Source organism: Leopardus geoffroyi, chromosome D1 (genome assembly GCF_018350155.1).
Source record: "Leopardus geoffroyi isolate Oge1 chromosome D1, O.geoffroyi_Oge1_pat1.0, whole genome shotgun sequence".
Lineage (NCBI taxonomy): Eukaryota > Metazoa > Chordata > Mammalia > Carnivora > Felidae > Leopardus > Leopardus geoffroyi.
Window position 1 is genome coordinate 65,092,908 of NC_059329.1, and position 19,227 is coordinate 65,112,134.

The 19,227-nt window shown below is 46.7% G+C and overlaps 1 protein-coding gene across 2 annotated transcripts in view; it reads left to right on the forward strand.

The window, feature by feature from the left end:
• The first annotated feature begins 4,757 nt into the window (after positions 1-4,757).
• TUB (TUB bipartite transcription factor) overlaps positions 4,758-19,227 on the forward strand; it is an 87,887-nt gene continuing 73,417 nt past the window's right edge. The window contains exon 1 of one of the 2 annotated variants that reach the window (XM_045484395.1): positions 4,758-5,065. In XM_045484395.1, the coding sequence (XP_045340351.1) occupies positions 5,010-5,065 (56 nt within the window). In that variant the 5' untranslated portion in view covers positions 4,758-5,009. The remainder of the gene's footprint in view (positions 5,066-19,227) is intronic. The other variant, XM_045484394.1, reaches the window with a different exon arrangement.

Consider the following 19,227-nt stretch of genomic DNA (forward strand, 5'->3'; position numbering starts at 1 on the left):
GGTTACTTGGCCCTGTGTCATCTTTTTTTTTTTTTTTTTTTTAATTTTTTAATTTTATTTTTGAAAGAGCACTAGCGGGAGAGGGGCAGAGAGAGAGAGGGAGACACACAATCCAAAGCAGGCTCCAGGCTCTGAGCTGTCTGCACAGACCCTAACACAGGGCTCGAACTCACGGAATGTGAGATCATGACTTGAGCTGAAGTCGGACGCTCAACCAACTCAGCCACCCAGGCGCGCCCGACCCTGTGTCTTCTAACTACTGGGGACATAGCACTATATGTCAGCTGTTTCACAGGATGTCACTCCAAAGCTGGCTTCTTAGCTAAGCCTTTAATTTAAAAGGCCATTCCTCAGGTGTCTGGGTGGTTCAGTTGGTTAAGCGTCTGACTCTTGATTTTGGCTCAGGTCATGATCTCATGGTTCGTGAGATCGAGCCCTGTGTTGGGCCCTGTGCTGACAGCGCAAAGCCAGTTTGGGATTCTCCTTCTCTGCCCCTCACCAACTTGTGCGTGTGTTCTCTCTCTTTATCTCTCAATAAACAAACATTAAAAAAATAATAATACAAGGCCATCCCCACTTTCTACCATTCGTTTCCAGGCAATGAAGTATATGATAAGACCCCTTCTTTTACAAAACCATTGTCACATGTCCTTTACCATAAAATGTACCCTTCAGCTGATACTTCACGATACAGAGTCCCAGGTTGATAATTAGATGTTCAATAATCCACTAGAGAAGCACGACAGGCACGGAAGATAAATCCATATTCCAAAAAGATTTCAGTTCCAGTAAGAACACATTATTGCCTTCTGCAGGGTGGAGGGAGTCTGATGTAATCAAATTACCACCAAGTGCTGGGGCAATCTACTCGAGAAATGACACCATAATGAGGATCCAGCCCCTGAGACTGAGACTGCAGGTTGAGCATTGAGTGGCTGCAGTAGATAAATCAGCCTTGGTGAGAGGGAGCCGCTGGTGGTGAGGCTCTGCAGCGCCTCCCTCTCGGCCACACCCCCACTCCATTCATGGGCCCGTGCACTTTGCTGGTTGAAACAGAAACCAGCAGACCAGTCATTCTGTGTACCTAATTATTGATCCTTCCTCTGCAGCAGAAGCTTTCTGATGAGCATTGACATGACACGTAAAGATCTGCACAATCTGACATCTCTCCTGTGAGTCCATCCATGCACCTTTTCCCCAGGCTTCCTTCTCCAGTACTCCAATCTTGCTTCATGTGATTGAGTTATTCTCTGCTGGCCAGAAGTCCATGTACATTCTTGCCTCAGGCCATGCCTCCCTACATGCGAAGTTGATGGACAAGTGTACTGCTCAGTAGAAGGATTTCCCTCACCGCTCACCTTTAGGACTTGTCCTGAGTATGTGGTACGGCTGCAATTCATTTTTGTTTTGTACCATTGTATGAAGTCAACCCAAACAGACTCCAGGCTCCACATTTTTTCCTCCTATAACAGTGGTCGTAAGGAACGCCCCCACAAGCATGAATGTGAGTTGTGGAGGCAGGTTGGTCAACAGGGCTGTACACATAGAGTCATCTTTCCATGCAGCTCACTTCTTGTTCTGTCTGGATCCAATCCCAAATGTACTATTCCCATCATACAACGAACTGCCCACTTATGACTGGTGAGCTAGTCAACAGAAATTACCCAGTCTATGACTGGTGGCCCAGATTACAGCAGACATTTCTAGTCATATAGTGTCTTGATATCCCTGCTATCAGGTATTCACAGACTCTGCTTGAGCCCTGTAGCAAACCATGAGCTGCTTTTTCAAATGTGAGTAATTCTGTGCTGTGGAAGGCAAGGCTTAGCTCTCAAGCCAGAAAGATCTCATAGTGGAACTTTCCACAGACCCCATACAGTGTTCTTGTCCAACGGAGACCTCTGGCACTAATGGACTGTCAAGTCATAGAACTCAAGAGTTAGGCAGCTGGCACCTCCTTCTTTCCACTCATCATTTAGCCACCAGAGCTACAACTCCCACTTTCCTAGTGCTTTACTATGCAGAACAATCGAGTTTCTTTGTTGCCACTCTTCTGTGTAAACTAACTGGGACCCTTCCTATCATAACCAAAAGGCCCCATTCATGAGCTTTCAAGGAAAAAGAACCAGCTCCTCTGAGATGAATTCTGCCTGTCTGGGTATCTTTGGTGTAAAACAACCATTTCTATGTCCCCACCGATTTTCTGGGTCAGGGCAGGGCACTCAAGGGTGACTTATCTCTCCTCCATAATGTTTGGGGCCTCAGCTGGGAACACTCAAGCAGCTGGAAATGACTCGAAGGACTAGGGGCTATAATCTGCTGAAGGCTTTTTTGCTTACATGTCTGGTGCTTGGGTGACCTGAAGACTGGGCTCAGCTGGGACTATCAACTGAAGCATCTACATATGACCTTCCCTTATAGGTTGGGCTTCCTCACAGCATAGTGGCTACATGGTCGTGGGACTTCTTACGTGGTGGCCTTTCCGGTAAACTAAAAGGCCATCTATTACTTAACCTCAGAAATCACATAGCATAGAGATTCATGGTAAGGTAACATAACCCTTCCCGCTCAATAGGAGGAATGTCAAAGATTCGGCGACTGTACTTTAAATCTGCCACTATCTCCCCCCAACAGAATGCTGACACATGACTTATGGAATTGATAAGGGTCAAAGGTCCATTCTCTGGGGCTTTGGTAGGCTCTTCCATCTGCCTAGCTCAGGGCTCATGTCTGGGATGCAGCTTCTCCACAGCTCTCAGCCCAGGCCTAGGAAACCTGACTTTGGGCTTCTTATTTGTACCTAAGGGTGTCAGGATTTGGAGATGAGGGTCTGGGAATCCAGTACACCTGCTACTGACTCTTACAGCTATAGAACTCTTGTCTTGCACCAACTACTTGGTTCCCTGGTGATGTAGAATAGGTGTTTATTGCCACTGGCCCCAGTGACCTCCAAGGCAGGCTGCAAGGAAGGGCCTGGCAGCCAGTGCCCAACGTCAGCCCCAGTGGGTCTCTGTGAGCATGTGTTGGAGTGGGGTGATGCTGCTGGAGCAGGACTCCTCTCGTTGAGGGAATATCCTTCTTAGGTTCTACTGCTCTTCCATCAGTGTTTTGGGGAAAGAACATCCTTGGATGCTTGTCTGATAACATATGGGGCAGGAGCTGTGGCTTCTGGTTCTGCAGTGTCTGTGGGAGGTCCCACAAACACCACACATTCTCCAGATAGGAGTGTTCTCCCCTCAACTTTACCCAAACAATGAAATAAGGCTTCCCGCACTTGTAACAAGTTGATTCTGGAGTCCCAATCCACCACTCCCATGGCCAAGAGACTCACCATCAAGATGTGGTTCCGAAACAGTGGTTCTCTTTGGGAGTCAGTCCATGCATGTCAGTCTATAAACCCCACAGGGGAGTGACAGTGTCTGCTTGCTATTTACAGCATCTTGCTGATCCTTGGTAAATACTGCTTAATGATGCATTTGCACAACTCTGAGGGCTTCAGGGAAACCATTGGTTACAGAGAGGACTGTTGCCCAGGGTGGCAAACTCCAAAGCTACAGGGACCAGTTATGTAAGTGGAAGAAACTGGCTGGCTGGGGCCTGAGGCCCATAGGAGAACACATGCTCCCTGTAAGGAGAGCAGCCACTTCTCGGCTGTATGCCCGCCATGCAGAAGGCCGGCCCAAGGCTTGCCAGATTTTCTTAGTTTTCAAGAGAGGACAAAAGGTTCAATCTATTAAATCTCTCCATTAATTGTTGTCAACTTAGTCAATGAAAACAAACACAACCACATTTGTGGGCTAGATGCAACTGGTGTGCTGTCCCTTGCAAGCCAGGAACCCACAGGGTTCACAGAAGGTCTGGTTTCACAGAGTTGCCCCTGATCCTTGGATTAGTGTAGCTCAAAGGCTACTGCCCTGCGCTCCTCCTCCCCACCGCTGGTGCCTCCACCCTGACCCGGGTCTCAGCATGTTATTGCTGTCACAACAGCTGCACTGAAAGGTCCTTCTTAGGCTTCCGTGACCTCTGCAAGAAGATTATACCTGTAAATCCCGCAGCCGGCAGCCAGGGTGGGGGAAGGGAAGAGAAGGAGGGGGCAGTCTTCCCTCTCCACGTCTGCGCCCCTCTCCCCATAGCCCTCCCTGGGCCTTTTTCTGCCACGTGTAGATGAAGAAGACACTCTCTGCTGGTTGAGCCAACAAGGCTGGATTTTTTTCCAAAGAATTTTTAGTAGTAATGAAGGGAAAGCACAAGGAAAATAAACAGACATGGCCTAGAAATGGGTGTGTTTACAGAGCCCGGTCCTCGGAACCCAAGGGGGCCACTGTATGTTGAATAGCGGGGCCAAGGGAATCCAGTGGGGGAAGAGGGAGGAAGAAGTGGGTTTTCCTTCGGGTAAGGAGGGGGCTGAGTGTCACCACTTTTAGGCGAGGGGGACTCCGGTAATTAAAAGACTTACTAGGGGAAAAGGGGCTGGGAGATGGCGAGAGTCCTCAAAATTCGGGGGATGGGGATTTCCATTCCTGAGAAGGGGGTCAATCGAAGCGGAAGGTTGAGAGGAGTCAATGGATGACACTCCACGCCAGGAAGGAGGGGGCGGCTCTGCAGAAGGGGCCTGAGTACGGTGAGCAGGAGAGGAGACAGCCTCTTAGCAATCCTAGTCCCGGGAAGGTTTGAAAGCAGCGGTGCCCCAGTGACGCCGGAAAAGATGGAGCGGTTGCCATGGCGACACGGAGCACACATCGGAAATAAATAAATAAGCCGTGCGGGCTGCAGCAGCCGCGCCCCCGCGGGACTGGAGCGCGGGGGAGGGGGCCCCGCGGGCCCGGGTCCCCGCAGCCCGCGCGTCCCAGCCATTGGCAGAGCCGGAGGGGGGGGTCACCCCCCCCCGGAGGGGGGGCGAATGGTACAGTCCTCCGCCCGCGCCCCGGCCGGGCCCGCAGCGAGCGAAAGGCGAGCCCAACGCAGCCGCTGCCGCCGCGGCGGAGCCGGAGCCGAGCCCGGAGGTGGCGATGGAGGGAGTCAGCAGCCACCGGACCCTGTCCTACAGCCGCTGGAGCTACGACAGGTAGGGCGGCCGCCTGCAGGATGGGCTCGCCGGGCTCTCCGCGTGGCCCTGCGTGGGCGCCCTCCCCTGCGCCCACCCCGGCGGGAGGAGCAGAGTTCCCGGGGACCGCGGCCGCCAGCGCTCAGACCCCCGGCTGCACCCGGACCCTCGAGCGTCCGGCTCGTCGGTGCCGGGAGCGGCGGATATGCGAAGCCGGAGTGGAGCGAGGGTGTCCTCACACCTGCGGGGCAGAGCCGGCGGAGGAGGGCACCGGGTCCGACGAGCTGCCTCCCCACCTCGCACCCCGCCCCCATCCCAGCCCGGCTGCCCTGCGGTGTCCACCCGCGCCGCAACCGCACGAGGGAGCGTGGAGGGGCCCCGGGGCGGGCGGCGTCGCGCGGTGGGGCGAGGAGGGGCCCCGGGGCGGTGGGTGAGGACTGCCGGCCGGCCGGAGCGCCCCAGCTTGCTGCCGGGGACCTGCGGGTCGCCGCGGGCTGGGCGGAGCGGAAGGGCGGCCCGGGGCGGGCTGTCGGGGCGCCCGCAGTGTTGCCAGGCGCCCCGCCCGCCCCGCGGGCACCGGGAGAGGCTGCGGGCGTGGGCGGCCGGGAGTCGCGCTCCCCACGCACCCGTCCTGCCGGGAGGAATCATCCTTCCAGGTGAAATGAGAAAAATGAGGACAACAGAATGAGTCGGTCATCAAGCGGAGACTCATTCTGAGATTTTTGTCCTTTCTACCTATTTTTGGTGTGTTAAATGTCCCCTCTCTTTTAAAAACGAAACCATGACGATAGTAGATAGTAGATTGTTGTTGTTGTTAAAGTTCACAACCCCATGAGGATCTCTGGAGTTACATTTTCTGATCCATGGTCCTAATTGGGGAGGGCTGGAAGAGAAACTTCATTAACTCGGCTGCTCTCTTCTCCCTGAAGTCCTGCTTCCTGTGCTCTCCTTCCCTTCACTGCTAAAAGCCTTCCTGCATCTTTGACACCCCTACCTTCCGAGATTCAGAGAACAGGGTCCCCCTAGGCCCCCTTTAACTCGCCCTCCAATTGATTCCATCTTTTTCCATTCTTAACTGGTGATCTCTCAGCCTGTAAACCTATTCAAGTTTGTGACGCCTCCCTCAAGAGGGGTGCAACTGGTCCACCTCTCTGCTTTCATCGCCTTCTTTGGGAGAACATGTCTAAATTGGTTGATTCTGTTTCCTCACCAACCCTGCATTGCACAGTCCTAGCCGTCTGCTCGCTGTCCAGCTCACAACTGCAGCGAACGTGCCCTTTTTAAAAATAGTGTTTCCTATGGAGAGGAACTCTAAAATGATTGGAGTATTCAACTTAAAATAACAAACCCTCTGAGCTTGCCTTCAGATCCCAAACCACACATGCATTTGCTTATTCTGCAAACATGTATTGACTGCAAACTGTGTGTGGGGCCCTGGAGATAAGGAGATAACAAGACATAATTCCTTCCCCCAGAGGAGCTCCCAGTCTAGATCCTAGTAGAAAGAAGTGGCAACATATGCCAAGGACCTAATACGTGTATAGGAGGGAATTTTTAAATTGAGACAATTCTATATAGTAACTAGACTTTTTTCCTGTAAAAACAAACAACAGCAAGACACTGGAATCAGACAGCCTGGGTTCAAATCCAGACTCCACCTAGCTCACTTACAGCAAGTCACTTTCCCTTTCTAGGCTTCAGTTTTTTCTTCTGTGAAATGGGAAGTAATATAAGAATTAGATGGGAACATAGTAATAAGTGGTATCTATCACTGTTGTATTAATAAATATTGTAAATGTCTCTGAGAACCCTGTCTTCCATAGATGCTTAGTTTGAAAAGCAGTGTTCTCCTTTTTAGACCCCTAAATAAAGACCTTTCCTGGGGTTCTACCCTCAGAACCTTTTTCTTCTCACCCACACCATCTCAACACCTGGGGAGCCATGGGAAGAAAATAGCTTCCCTGGTCCGTATCCAAACTAACTGAATCAGAATCTCCAGATGTGGAACTCAAGAGTCAGTGTTTCGGATATAGCTGGTTTGGCTTTTACTCTGGAACCATTGGTCTATATCACTCACCTCCATTTTCCAGTTAGTGCTTAGTCTTTAAAACATAAGGATTGAATTATTTTAAAATTGCACAGTCCTCAGTAAACTTTTAAAAACACTACATAAGCTACACATATATTAAAAGTGAAATTCTGTGATTGTGCTGTCCCCGTCCCCACCCCTAACCCCTAGAAGCAAACCACTGTTAACAGTTCACACTTTCTGACTCTGTTCTTTGACTTCTGCCCCCACCACATCTCTGAACATTTGAACTCTCCTTCACACCGCCCTAGAAGTTGGCCTCTCTGCATTATATAGTGTGTTCTTTTTAATCTGTTCCCCTCTTTGCTTTTCAGGTCATGTATGTATCAGTCATCTATTGCTGCGTAACAAATTACTCTTAAGTTTAATGGCCTAAAATAATAGTTGTTCTAGTTAACTTGAGATTCTGTGTGTCAGCAATCTGGGCTGGGCTCGGTTGGGCAGTGTTTGTGGTCTGGCCTAGGCTTGGCTTCTCTTGGCCGTGCTTACTCACGTGTGTGGTGCCTCAGCTATGAAAGCTAACACATCTGAAGCTTCTCTCCCCAAAAAGAGAGAAATCCTTTCTCATCTTCCAGCAGGCTCGCTCAGGTTTGTTCACATGCTGGTAGAAGTTTCCCAGTGAGAAAGCAGAAGGTATGAGGTCTCTTGAGGCCTAGGTTTAGGACGTGCACATCCCCCTGTCGCACTGTATTGGTCAAAGTGAGTCAAAATGTCAGCGCACGTTCAGGATAGAGGAATAAGCTTCACCTCTTGAAGGGAGGAGCTGCAAAGAATTCATGGCCATTTTTGCAATCTACCACAATATGAGGCCTGCATTTCTTTAATTGCTCACTCCTCTTCGTCCCCACTGTCCCAACGTGAGCACATGCCAAAGCTCCCCTCTCTTCTGTTCTGCTGTGTTCCATTCTATTCTAAGGCTACACCCTGGTCCCAGTTATCACCTCAGTGCTTTTAACACAGAAATCAATATCTTCAACTCCACTCTTTTTGCCGAGCCCTAACCATGCCTCTGTAAATGCTTGTAAACATCTCCATATGGGTATTCTGTAGATATTCCACCAACACCCCTAACTCAATGGGTTCAAAGCCAGATCCTTCACTGGTAACTCTGTATTCTCTATCCAGCATCCCTCTAGCCAATGAACTCCTCAAAACTCTGACAGTGATTTTGAACTCTCCAACTGTAACCATTCTGTCTATTCTTATGTATATCACTGATTGTTATGAAGATAAAATGAACTGACTATGAAAGATGAGTGGCCTGGAGTACATATCATCAAGTCCCTGTGTTCTCAAGAGCTTGGCACTTGGTTAACCATCTTGCCTCCATTCAAGCTCTAGTCATTATGCCAAAGATTTCAGGGTTTATGTAAATTACCAACTAGCCCTCTTCACTCACAATTTCTGGACCTTCCCATTCTAGAAACTTCTCTTCAGCTATTCACAGAATACATTCCTACATGTTGGCTCCTGGGATCACCTCACCTCTGATATCATACACACTACTATCCCAATCTCTGGCCTCATGCGTCTCCCTCATATATTCTTCCCACCACATTATCGAGTTATCTAGTGCTTTCATGTCTGCTTTTTCTCCTGCCAGCCTTTTCCTGGCCTCTCTTCTTCCTTTCCTATCATGGACCACCTGGCAGATTATCTGAACCACTCGCTACCATCGCTTTGTTTCCTTGCATATGCTTGCCACAACTCCAGCCCCGTGTGGGCCAGCGTTAGGATCCCCACCCCCTCTCTTATCCAGGGCATCAGAACACTGCCACAAAAACTGCAGGACCATGATGATCGTCGCCATTTTCTGGGGCTTCATCTTGAGCTGTGCCATCAACAGTCTTTCCCTTCTCTGGCTTAGCATCACTCCCATCCCCCACAGCAGTTCTTCTGCATCACACTCAGGGCCCCTCCTACTTGACCCTTACTCCACACCCCCAGGCCCTAAGCAAATGATATTGCCTCCTGCTCCTTTGAGAACTGTTCACATGGGGCTCAATCTTCTGTAACTTCTTGATTCCACATCACTGCCACGCCACCTCAGTCACACCCTTTGGGGGACTTTTTTGTCATCTCCAAATCTCTTGTTATAAATAACTCCACAGTAGACAACCTCATATACGTAACATTTTTTCCTCATATCTGGTTATTTGATTAGAATGAACTTCTTGAAGAGGGATTGCTAGTTTCAGATTTGGGTGACTGTTGCCAGATTATCCTCTAGAAGGAGTGGATTGATGTGTATTCTCACACTCAGAGGCTCTAACTGCATTGTTTCATGGTGATCTCTTTGTTTTGAATCTGGCCCCCCAGACTCTGAGACAGTGTACACAACTTGCTTGGAACTTGGGTTTTGGAGTCACAGTGACCTGACTTTGAAGCCCAGCTCCCTCAATAATTGGTTGTGTGACTTTAGACAAGCAACTTAACTTCTGCATACAGAAAGATGATAATAATGATACCTGCCTTTGAACGTGGTCCATTCACTCAATATGTATTTTCTGAGCACCTCCTAAATGCCAGGAAACATTATAGATGTTGGAGACAGAGCCGTGAACAAAACAAATTCCCTAGTCCCACAACTCTTACTGTCTAGTGGGGGGAGATAGACCCGGACAAAAACATGTATATAATATGTCAGTGCTAAGTGATTTACCTAATATGCTAAGTGCAAAGAAGAAAAACAGAGCTGAGCAAAAGGAAGAGAATCTCACTACATGGAGGTTGGGGTGGAGGTGAATATGTTGTATTATATTATCTGGTTGGGGAAACTTTCTGATAAGGTGATATTTCAGCAAAGACAGGTAAAAAACAAGGGAGTGAATGGGAAAGAATGTTCTATAGAAGGGAACAGCAAGTGTAAAGGTTCTAAGGTAGAAGTGTGCCTAGTGTATTTCAGAACAGCAAAGAGGCCAGTGTATCCTTGTTTCCCTTTATAATACTTCCTTCCTGCTCCTCCGCCAAACCCTACCCTCCTCCTATCCTCAGGGAACCACTGATCTGATTTGTTTGCATATCCTAGAATTTTATATAATTGAAATCATTCAGTGTGTATTCTTTTTTTGTTTTTTGGGTTTTTTTTTGGGGGGGGGTCTGGCTTCTTTCATGCATCCATAGTTATTTTGCTATTTCTCCATGTTGTTGCATGACTCAGTCATTCATTTCTTTTTATTGATGATAGTACTCCATTATATGGAGATACCACAGTCTGTTTAGCCATTCCTCTGTTGGTAGACACTTGGGTGGTTTCCAGTTTTTGGCTATTACAAATATAACTTTTGTGATTGTTTATGTACAAGTCTTTGTATGGGCATATGTTTTTATTTCTTTTGGGTAAATATCTATGAGTGGGATGGCTGGATCACATGGTAGGCACATGTGTTTTCTTGGTAAGTATACATTTAACTTTTTAAAAAAAACTGCCACTTTTCCAAAGTGGTTGTACCGCTTTACATTTCCATGAGCAGTGTATGAGAGTTCCAATTCCTCCACATCTGTGGGACAACTTGGTATGTTCTGTCTTTTAAATTTTGGCCATTCTAATAGGTATGTAATCATGTGTCATTGTGAGTCTATTTGCATGTCCTCAATGATTAATGATATTGAGCATCATTTCATGTGCTTATTTGCCATCTATGTATCTTTTGGGGGGAAGTACCTGTTAAAGTCTTTTCCCCAATTGTTACTGGGTTATATGCATCCTTATTATTGAGTTCTGAGAATTCTTTGCTTATTCTGGATCCATGTCCTTTATCGGATATGTGACCTACAAATATTTTCTACAAGTCTGTGGCTTTCTTTTCAGTCTCATGTATTTTGAAGAGCAGAATTTTACATTTGGTGCAGTCTAATTTAACAGTTTGTTCTTTTATGGATTGTGCTTCTAGTGTCTCATCTAAGAAATCATGGCCTAACTCCAGGTGAAAAAGGTTTTCTCCTAGGGATTTTCTAATTTAGGCTTAATATTTTAGGTCTGTGCTTCAGTTGAATTAACTTTTGTATGTAGAATGAGGTTCACTTAAAAAAAAAAAAAGCTATCTAATTGTTCCAGCACCATTTGTTGAAAGGACTTTGCTTTTTTTGCACCTTTATCAAAACTGAATTGTCGTTGTATTTATTTCTATACTCTCTATTCTGCTCCACTGATCTATTTGCCTTTCTCAATGCCAACACCACACTATCTGGGTGACTATAGCTTTGCAAAGAGTCTTGAAATCAGGTAACTTAGGATCCTCAACTTTGATGTTGTTGCTGTTCTCCTCCTCCTCCTCCTTCTTCTTTTCAAATCCAGAGACCCACTTATTAACCTAGAATTGTGAAGATCTCTTTGTAGTTATTGCAATGTTGGTGGCCCTGCACAGGGCCCATCCCCAAGCCAGAATCAAGCTACTTGGCAAGTAAAATCCAAAGGTTTCTGGGTGAGTGTGGAGCCAAAACAAGACAAAAGAAATGCCTGGGAGAGGCTGTTTCATCCAAGCACTGGAGAAACCAGGATGGTCTTCTTCAAAGTTGTTTGTCTCTTCTGGGTCCTTTTTAATTTCACATTCCTTTTATAATGAGATTTTCAAGTTCTCCAAAAACCAAAAAAGACAAAAGTCTGCTGGGATTTTGACTGGGATTGTGTTGAATCTATAGATCAATCTGGGGAAAGTTGACTCTTGGTAATGGTGGGCTTTCCAACCTATAAACATAATGTATCTTTGTGTTTATTTAGATCATCTTTCATTTCTCTCAAGCATATTTTGTAGTTTTCTGAGTATAAGTCTTTCACCTCTTTCATAAGATCTATCCTAGAGTATTGCATACTTTTCAATGATATTGTAAATGGTATATCTTTAAATTCAGTTTCCAATAATTAATTGTCAATGTATAGCAATACAGTTTGTATCGTTGTAGTAGTATATATAACATAAAATTGGCCATGTTACTAATTGCTAAGTGTACATTCAGAATGTTGTGTAACCATCACTACTATTTCCAAAACTTTTTCATCACTCCAAACAAAAACTTCATACTTATCAAGAAATAACTCTTCATTGACCCCTCTCCCCAGCCCCTGGTAACCTATAATTTCCTTTCCATCTTTATGAAGTTGCCTATTCTAGATATATGCCTATAAGTGGAATCATACAATATTTTGCCTTTTGTGTCTAGCTATTTCACTTCCCGTGATGTTTTCAAGGTCTATCCATGTTGTAGCATATATGAGTACGTCATTCCTTTTTGGACGGAATAATATATTACATGCATATACCGCATTTTGTTTCTCCATTACTCTGTTGATGGACACTTGGGTTGTTTTCACCTTTTGGCCATAGTGAAAGTGCTACAGTGAACACTGGCATACAAGCATCTGTTCCAGTCCCTGTTTTCAGTTCTTTTACGTGGATCGTAGGAGTGAGATGGCTGGATCAGATACTAAGTCCACGTTTAGCTTTTTGAGGAACCACCCAACCGTTTTTCGCAGCAACTGCACCATTTTATATTCCCAGCAGCAACACATGAGTTTCCCATTTCTCCACATCCTCGCCAACACCTGTTATTTTCTGGTTTTAAAGCATCCTAGAATGTGTGAAATGGTTTCTCACTGTGGTTTTGATTCACATTTCCCTAATGCATTCATGTGCTTATTGGCCATTTGTATATGTTCTTTGGATAAATGTCTGTTCAAGTCCTTTGCCCCCATTTTTTTGTTTGTTTTTAAATAAACTCTTTATTGAAGTGTATGACCTCATATGAAAAAGCACACAAGTCATAAGTGAAGAATTTGGTGAATTTTCACAAAGTGAATACACTCTTATAATCAGAAACCATCCTATCTCTGCCCTCTAACTCGAGAGTTACCATCATCCTGACTTCCATTAGGCTGACTTCGAATTGGAGAGGTTAGTTTTGCTGATTTTTAACTTAATTTAAGAGTACCAGGTGTATTCTTTTGTGTCTTCCTTCTTTTTAAAAAAAAATTGTTTTTAATGTTTATTTATTTTTGAGAGAGAGGGTGAGAGAGAGAGAGAGAGAGAGAGAGAGAGAGACAGTCGGGGAGGGGCAGAGAGGGAGGGAGACACAGAATCTGAAGCAGGATCCAGGCTCCAAGCTGTCAGCACAGAGCCTGATGCAAGGCTCAAACCCGTGACTGTGCGATCCTGGACCTGAGTCAAAGTCGGACACTAAACTGACTGAGCCACCCAGGTGCCCCTGTGTCTTCCTTCTTGAGTTTAACAATGGAGTCATCTGTGTTTCTGCATCAAGTTGCAGTTAGTTCATTCTCACTGCTATGTAGAGTTCTGTATGGATTTACCACAATTCACCCGTTCCACTACGATGCACGCTTGAGATGTTTCCCAGCTTTGGTTACTATTAACACTGGACATTTTAATGCATGTCTTTCTTTTGGTTGGTATTTCTTGGTGGCTTTTTTTTTCAGCTTCATTGAGGTATAATTAACATATAGGAATTTTGTATATATGTAAGCATATACACACACATGTACATGTAAATATAGACTCTATAAATATATATATTTAAAGAGTACTACTTGATGTTTTGATACACATATACATTGTGAAATTATGGCCACAATCAAGTTCATTAGCATACCTATCACATCACAGTTACAATTTTCTTTCTTTCTTTCCTTTGTGTGCACGTGTGTGTGTGTGTGTGTGTGTGTGAGTGATGAGAAAACATAAGATGTATCCTCATAGCAAATTTCAAGGATACAAATAGTATTGTTAACTATAGTCCCCATGCTGTACCTCTGATCTCCAGAACTCATCCGTCTAAGATAACCAAAACTTTGTACCCTCCGACCAACATCTTCCCATTTTCTCCATCTGCCCAGCCCCTGGAAACCACCATTCTACTCTTCACTCCTATGACTTTGACTAGTTTAAGATTCCACATAAAGTGATATCATGCAGTATTTATCTTTTGGTGTCTGGCATATTTCACTTAGCACAGTGTCCTCCAGGTTCATCCATGTTGTCCTACATAGCAATTTCCTTATTTCTTAAGGCTGAATAATATTTCAGCCATATATATATACATATATATATATATACATATATATATATATATATATATATTACATTTTCTTTATCCATTCCTCTGTTGATGGACATTTAAGTTGTTTCCATATCTTGGTGTGAATAATGCTGCAGTGAACATGGAAATATCCCTCTGAGGTCCAGATTTCATTTGCTTTGGAAGTATGCCCTGAAGTGAGATTGTTAGATCATATGGTAGTTCTGTTTTTACTTTTTAAGAAACCTATACCATTTTCCATAGTTGTTGTACCAATTTACAGTCCCACCAACAGTGAACAAAGGTTCACTTTCTTGGTAATGCCCTTTAAGCACAAGTTTCTAATTTGGAGGAAGTCCAATTTATCTATTTTTTTCTTTCTTTTTAAAAAATGTTTATTTACTTTTGAGAGAGAGAGCAGGGGAGGGGCAGAAAGAGAGGGAGACAGAGAATCTCAGGCAGGCTCTATGCCATTAGCACAGAGCCTGACAGATGCAAGGCTTGAACTCACAAACCTTGAGATCACGACCTGAGCTGAAATCAGGAGTCAGACACTTAACCGACTGAGCCACCAGATTCCCCTCTATTTTTTCTTTTGTTTATACTTTTGATGTAGTATTTACACATTCATTGCCAAGTCCAACGATTTACCACTGTTTTCTCCTAAGTGATTTTAAAGTATATATTTAGGTCTTGGATCCATTTTAAATTCATTTTTGTGTGAGATGTGGGTCCAACTCTATTCCTTGGCATGTAGAAATCCAGTATCCAGCTGTCTCATTGCCATTTGTTGAAGAGACTATTGAATGGACTTAACACTCTTGTCAAGATTCAATTGTCCATAGATGTATGGATTTATTTCTGGACTTGCAATTCTACTCTATTGGTCTGTGCATCTATCCTTATACCAGCACCTCACTGTTTGATTAATTGCAGCTTTGTAATAAGTTTTGAATAGGAGAGATGGGCAAGGAAGCAAGACATGACCTGTATCAAACATGTCTAGGGAGGGCTGTGACTCCCAAGAGACTAGGTCGCCAAGATGGCACAGAGGGGGCAGTAGAAAGAGCTCAGGCTTTGTTATTAGTCAGACCTGGTTCAAATCCCAGCCCCACCTCTTATTAGCTGTGTACATGTAGCACAGTATGGGAAATCTTTATTGTTTTGGTTGATTATAAAAGTCCTATGTGCCATTTGTAGACATAAAAGAAGCAAAGTCTAAACAGTTTAGAAGTGTGTCAAGTAGCAAGTTACTTAATATCCTTTAGTCTGAATTTCCCTGTCTGTAAAATGCGGGTGATGATTTTCTTCTAGCAAAGGGTCATGGTGAGACTTGAATGAGATGATGTTTGTATACCCTTTCAGGTAGGCTGTGGATTAGAAACAGACCACACATACCCACTATAGGATTAGGTAAAATGAAGTTCCTAATTTAACTGGCCCAGAGCTTATTGGTGACCAGGGACCACACCGGCCAGGAGTCTCCACAGCACATCTTGCTGCGATTTTCTTTTGGCCCCTTGGTTCCCACCCAGGGCACGCAGTGCTGGCCGACATTCTGTGCACAGGCAGGTTTCTGCCAAGTTGAGAGAGTACCCAAATCCTTATTGTAAAAGTAGCCCTTTGTACTTAAGGCTTACTTCATCATTCTGAGAGTACTTGACCCTAACAAAATATATTCTGTTTTCAAAAGGTAGACTCTCTTGCCACGAGAAAAAAATGTCGAGGCTCTCCTGGTTCTTTAGAGCCAGCAGCTTGGTGTCAGCAGAGCCACCTACTTTTGGCCAGGGCGAGGCTGAGGCGGAAGGGGAAGCGAGTCAGTGTCTGGACATTCCCGAACAGTGGCTCTGGCTTCTGTCCCCTAACGTTCCAGAAAGTTGTTCCTTCACAGTATTCAAATCACTTGCGCAGTGTATGTGTGACCTTGGGAAAGCTACTTAACTGCCATGAGCCTCCATTTCCTCATCACTAAAATGGAAGTAATAGTATTAGAGGAAATAGTACCTACCGTTGTAGGGAGTAAATGACTTGATGTTTGTAAGGCTTGATAAATGTAGAGTGCCCGGGACAGTGCCCGCCACATGGTGAGTGCTATTTCTGTGCTGGCTGCTGTTATTACGAGCCAGCACAGAACGAGATTCCTCTACTAATATCGGCATTTTCCTGTCCAGTTGAATCTGAAAGTTAGGCCATTCCTAGATACAGGGATAGGTGCCATGGCCCAGGCAGGCTCTGCCCCAAGGTGAAGCTGTGTGAGGAGAGTGTAAGGGCAGGTAAGGGAAGGAGGACGAGGTACCTAGGGAAGAGGTCCAGGGACTGAAGAGGCATGGCTGATGAAGACCAGTTGGGACCAGTTGGGTGAGAGGGGCATAGTTGCAGGACCCCCAGGCTAGGGATGAAAAGTGAAGTCAGATGAGAACTCGGGGGGTGGGGACCTTAGCCAGTGCCTGAAGTGTGGGTGACAAGGTCTAGCTTCCTCAAGGGGGCCAAGCATTTAGCCCCAGTGGAGAATTCACAAGCAGATCAGGGCACTGAAACAGCCCTTCCCTTAGCACTTGGACTCAAGCCACAGCTGTTGAGAGACTACACAGAGGGAACCATAGGGATGAGCCAACTAACTCCAGTCCCTACTGCTGGTGGGTCAGAACCACCAGAGAGGCTGGGAGAGACAGGGCAATAGCAGGGAAGATCAGGCTTGGGCACAGCCAGACTGACCACTGTGGCATGTAAGTTCACAAGCAGCTTCTTCTGAGACAAAGTGGTGATGCTTTTACTGTCTGTACACTGAGTTTTATGAAGCAGGGAAAGATGTTGGGAAAAGCACTGTGCAGGGAGTTAGGAATCGAGGATCTCATTCTGGCTACTCCATTAATTTCCATTCTGGCTCTGGGCAAGTCACTTGCCTCTCTGGGCCTGTTTCCTCTGAAGTTGAAGAGGCTGGACTGGTTGACTGAGCACTCTTATAGTTCTGGTATTCTGTGAGTGCGTGACCCAGGGCCTTCTATGTGTTCTGTGATTGGAAAGGCCAAGGTGCAGGGATGCGAATAGGGCAGGCTGGGATTGGAGGTCCTGGCCAAGGCAGTGCCAGCTTCCAGGGTGCAGGGGTAGGGGGCTGGGGTGGACACCAAAGCCAGGTGGTTGGAGGTCCTGCTTTGTTCCAGAACTTTTGGAATATAACTATCCTTTTGGCAGATTTAATAGCAGTGTAGGACCAAAATGACTGTACTGGGTAGGGCAAATGAGAGTGGTGGTCTAGGGTCAGTGAAGCAATAGTTCTGGGGGAGGGTGGAATGTGGGGGGTGGTCTGTCTCCCATGCAGTCGGCGTGGTTGGGGCTCAGGGTGAAAAGGGATAGAGAGAAGAGCAAGTCATGGAGGTGAGACAAAGATTTCTCAAGTCTTTTGGGACTTGTCCACACTGAGGTTTAAAGTCATCAGGCAGTGTGGCTTCCCAGGTAGGATGACAGGATGCTTTTAAACAAAGGTAGAAAGACCCTGGAGCAGCGACATCATTTCTGTGACCAAAGGTGGAGAGAGGGGCACAGTGTGGAGGACAGTTGCTAAGCAGGGGCTCACAGGAACCCACTGATATCTGACTCCTTCGTTCTGAAAAATCCTGAGCCCTGATGATAGATAAATGCCGAGCCTGGCTCTCATCTGGGGCATTCTTACCCAGCATGTGCTTGGGAGAGACGCACACCTTTTTTCTCCATCCCGAGCAGTGTGGGCTGTGCTGCAGTTGGAGAAGTTAGATCTCCTAGCTCAGGTGTGTGTTCCCAATCAGCCTCACTCTGATATTTTGGGCATATGTTTTGGTCTCCTCTAATCTGAAGATTGACAGAGCAAATCCTAGGGTTGCGTGTATGTGTGTGGGTGGAGAGGGTCTGTTGATGAGTGCCAGGCCAGGCTGTGGGGAAGTTAGCAGGCGTTAGGGAATAGCTTGCCTGTGCTGTTGCCAAAGGAGGCAGATTTCTGCACGTGAACAACGCTAGAGAGCTGTGCCGGCTGATTGGAACCTAGCATCGGAATGAAGGGCCCAGAGTTCAGGCCAGGCAGATGAGGGCCTAGCATCTAAGAACCTTTGGAATCAGGCAGGGCCTGCATCAGGGTCAGAGGGACCCAGTATTATCTTCTTACAAGGTCACATTCCTCAGCAAAGATTTAATCCCAACCTGGCTTTGCCTCTGTGCCCTCTCCAGCACTGCAGAACAACTAATCGGGCCAGGAATTCCACAGTGCACCAGGAGGGCACTGTCCTTGCACCTGCCCCTCCCTCCACAGTCTGGTTTGCCCTGGGTGGGAGAGTCTGGGTGGCATTCCCTTCTCCCCATCACCAAATGTCAGAGAGCAGATGCAGTGATGGTTTGGGCTCCTCTGGGAGAGGGCTTCTGCGAGTGTGTTTTTCATGCAGCTGAGCGTGTGCACCAGTAATTGTGTATGTGGGGTGTGAACGTGTTGTGCCGGGGTGTGTATGCACCACTGAGCTTGTGCACCTTTCAGGGAGGCGCACATGTGCCAACAAGAGTGGCTATGTGGATGTGTGTGAGTGGCAGGTATTTGAATGAAAGCAGGTGCACTGGAGAGAAGTGACTGCGAGAGGCGGGAGGGAGAGACTGGCTTGCTCTCTCTGTCTTCTTCCCCTGCACCTTGGAAGCGGGGGTGGGGGGAGGACAGGTACACTGCCCTTCTCCCAGTGCGAGATAGGCATGGTCAGGGTCATGAGCCTGCCCCACCCTGCCTGGGCAGTTTCTTCAGGGGTGGAGGGCTGCAGAAGCACCTCTGGAGAGCAGGAGGGGCCAGTTAGATCTCGGAACTGATAGCTGTCTGTGTGACCCTGCATGATGAGCTGTGTGGGCAGAAGACCCTGCCCTACCCTCCTGGCTCGCTCCAGAGGAGCTGGGAGCGGGATCCCCGCCTCTGCCACGAGGGGCTCCTGAGGCAATCCGGGGCCGCATCAATGTTGGATGAGCCCACGCCGCCTTCGCAGGGCCTCGATACCATCTTCCACGGTCTCACTTTTAGTGTAACTGGAGAGCCCAGGGACCAGCCCCGGCCTGCGACTGGCGA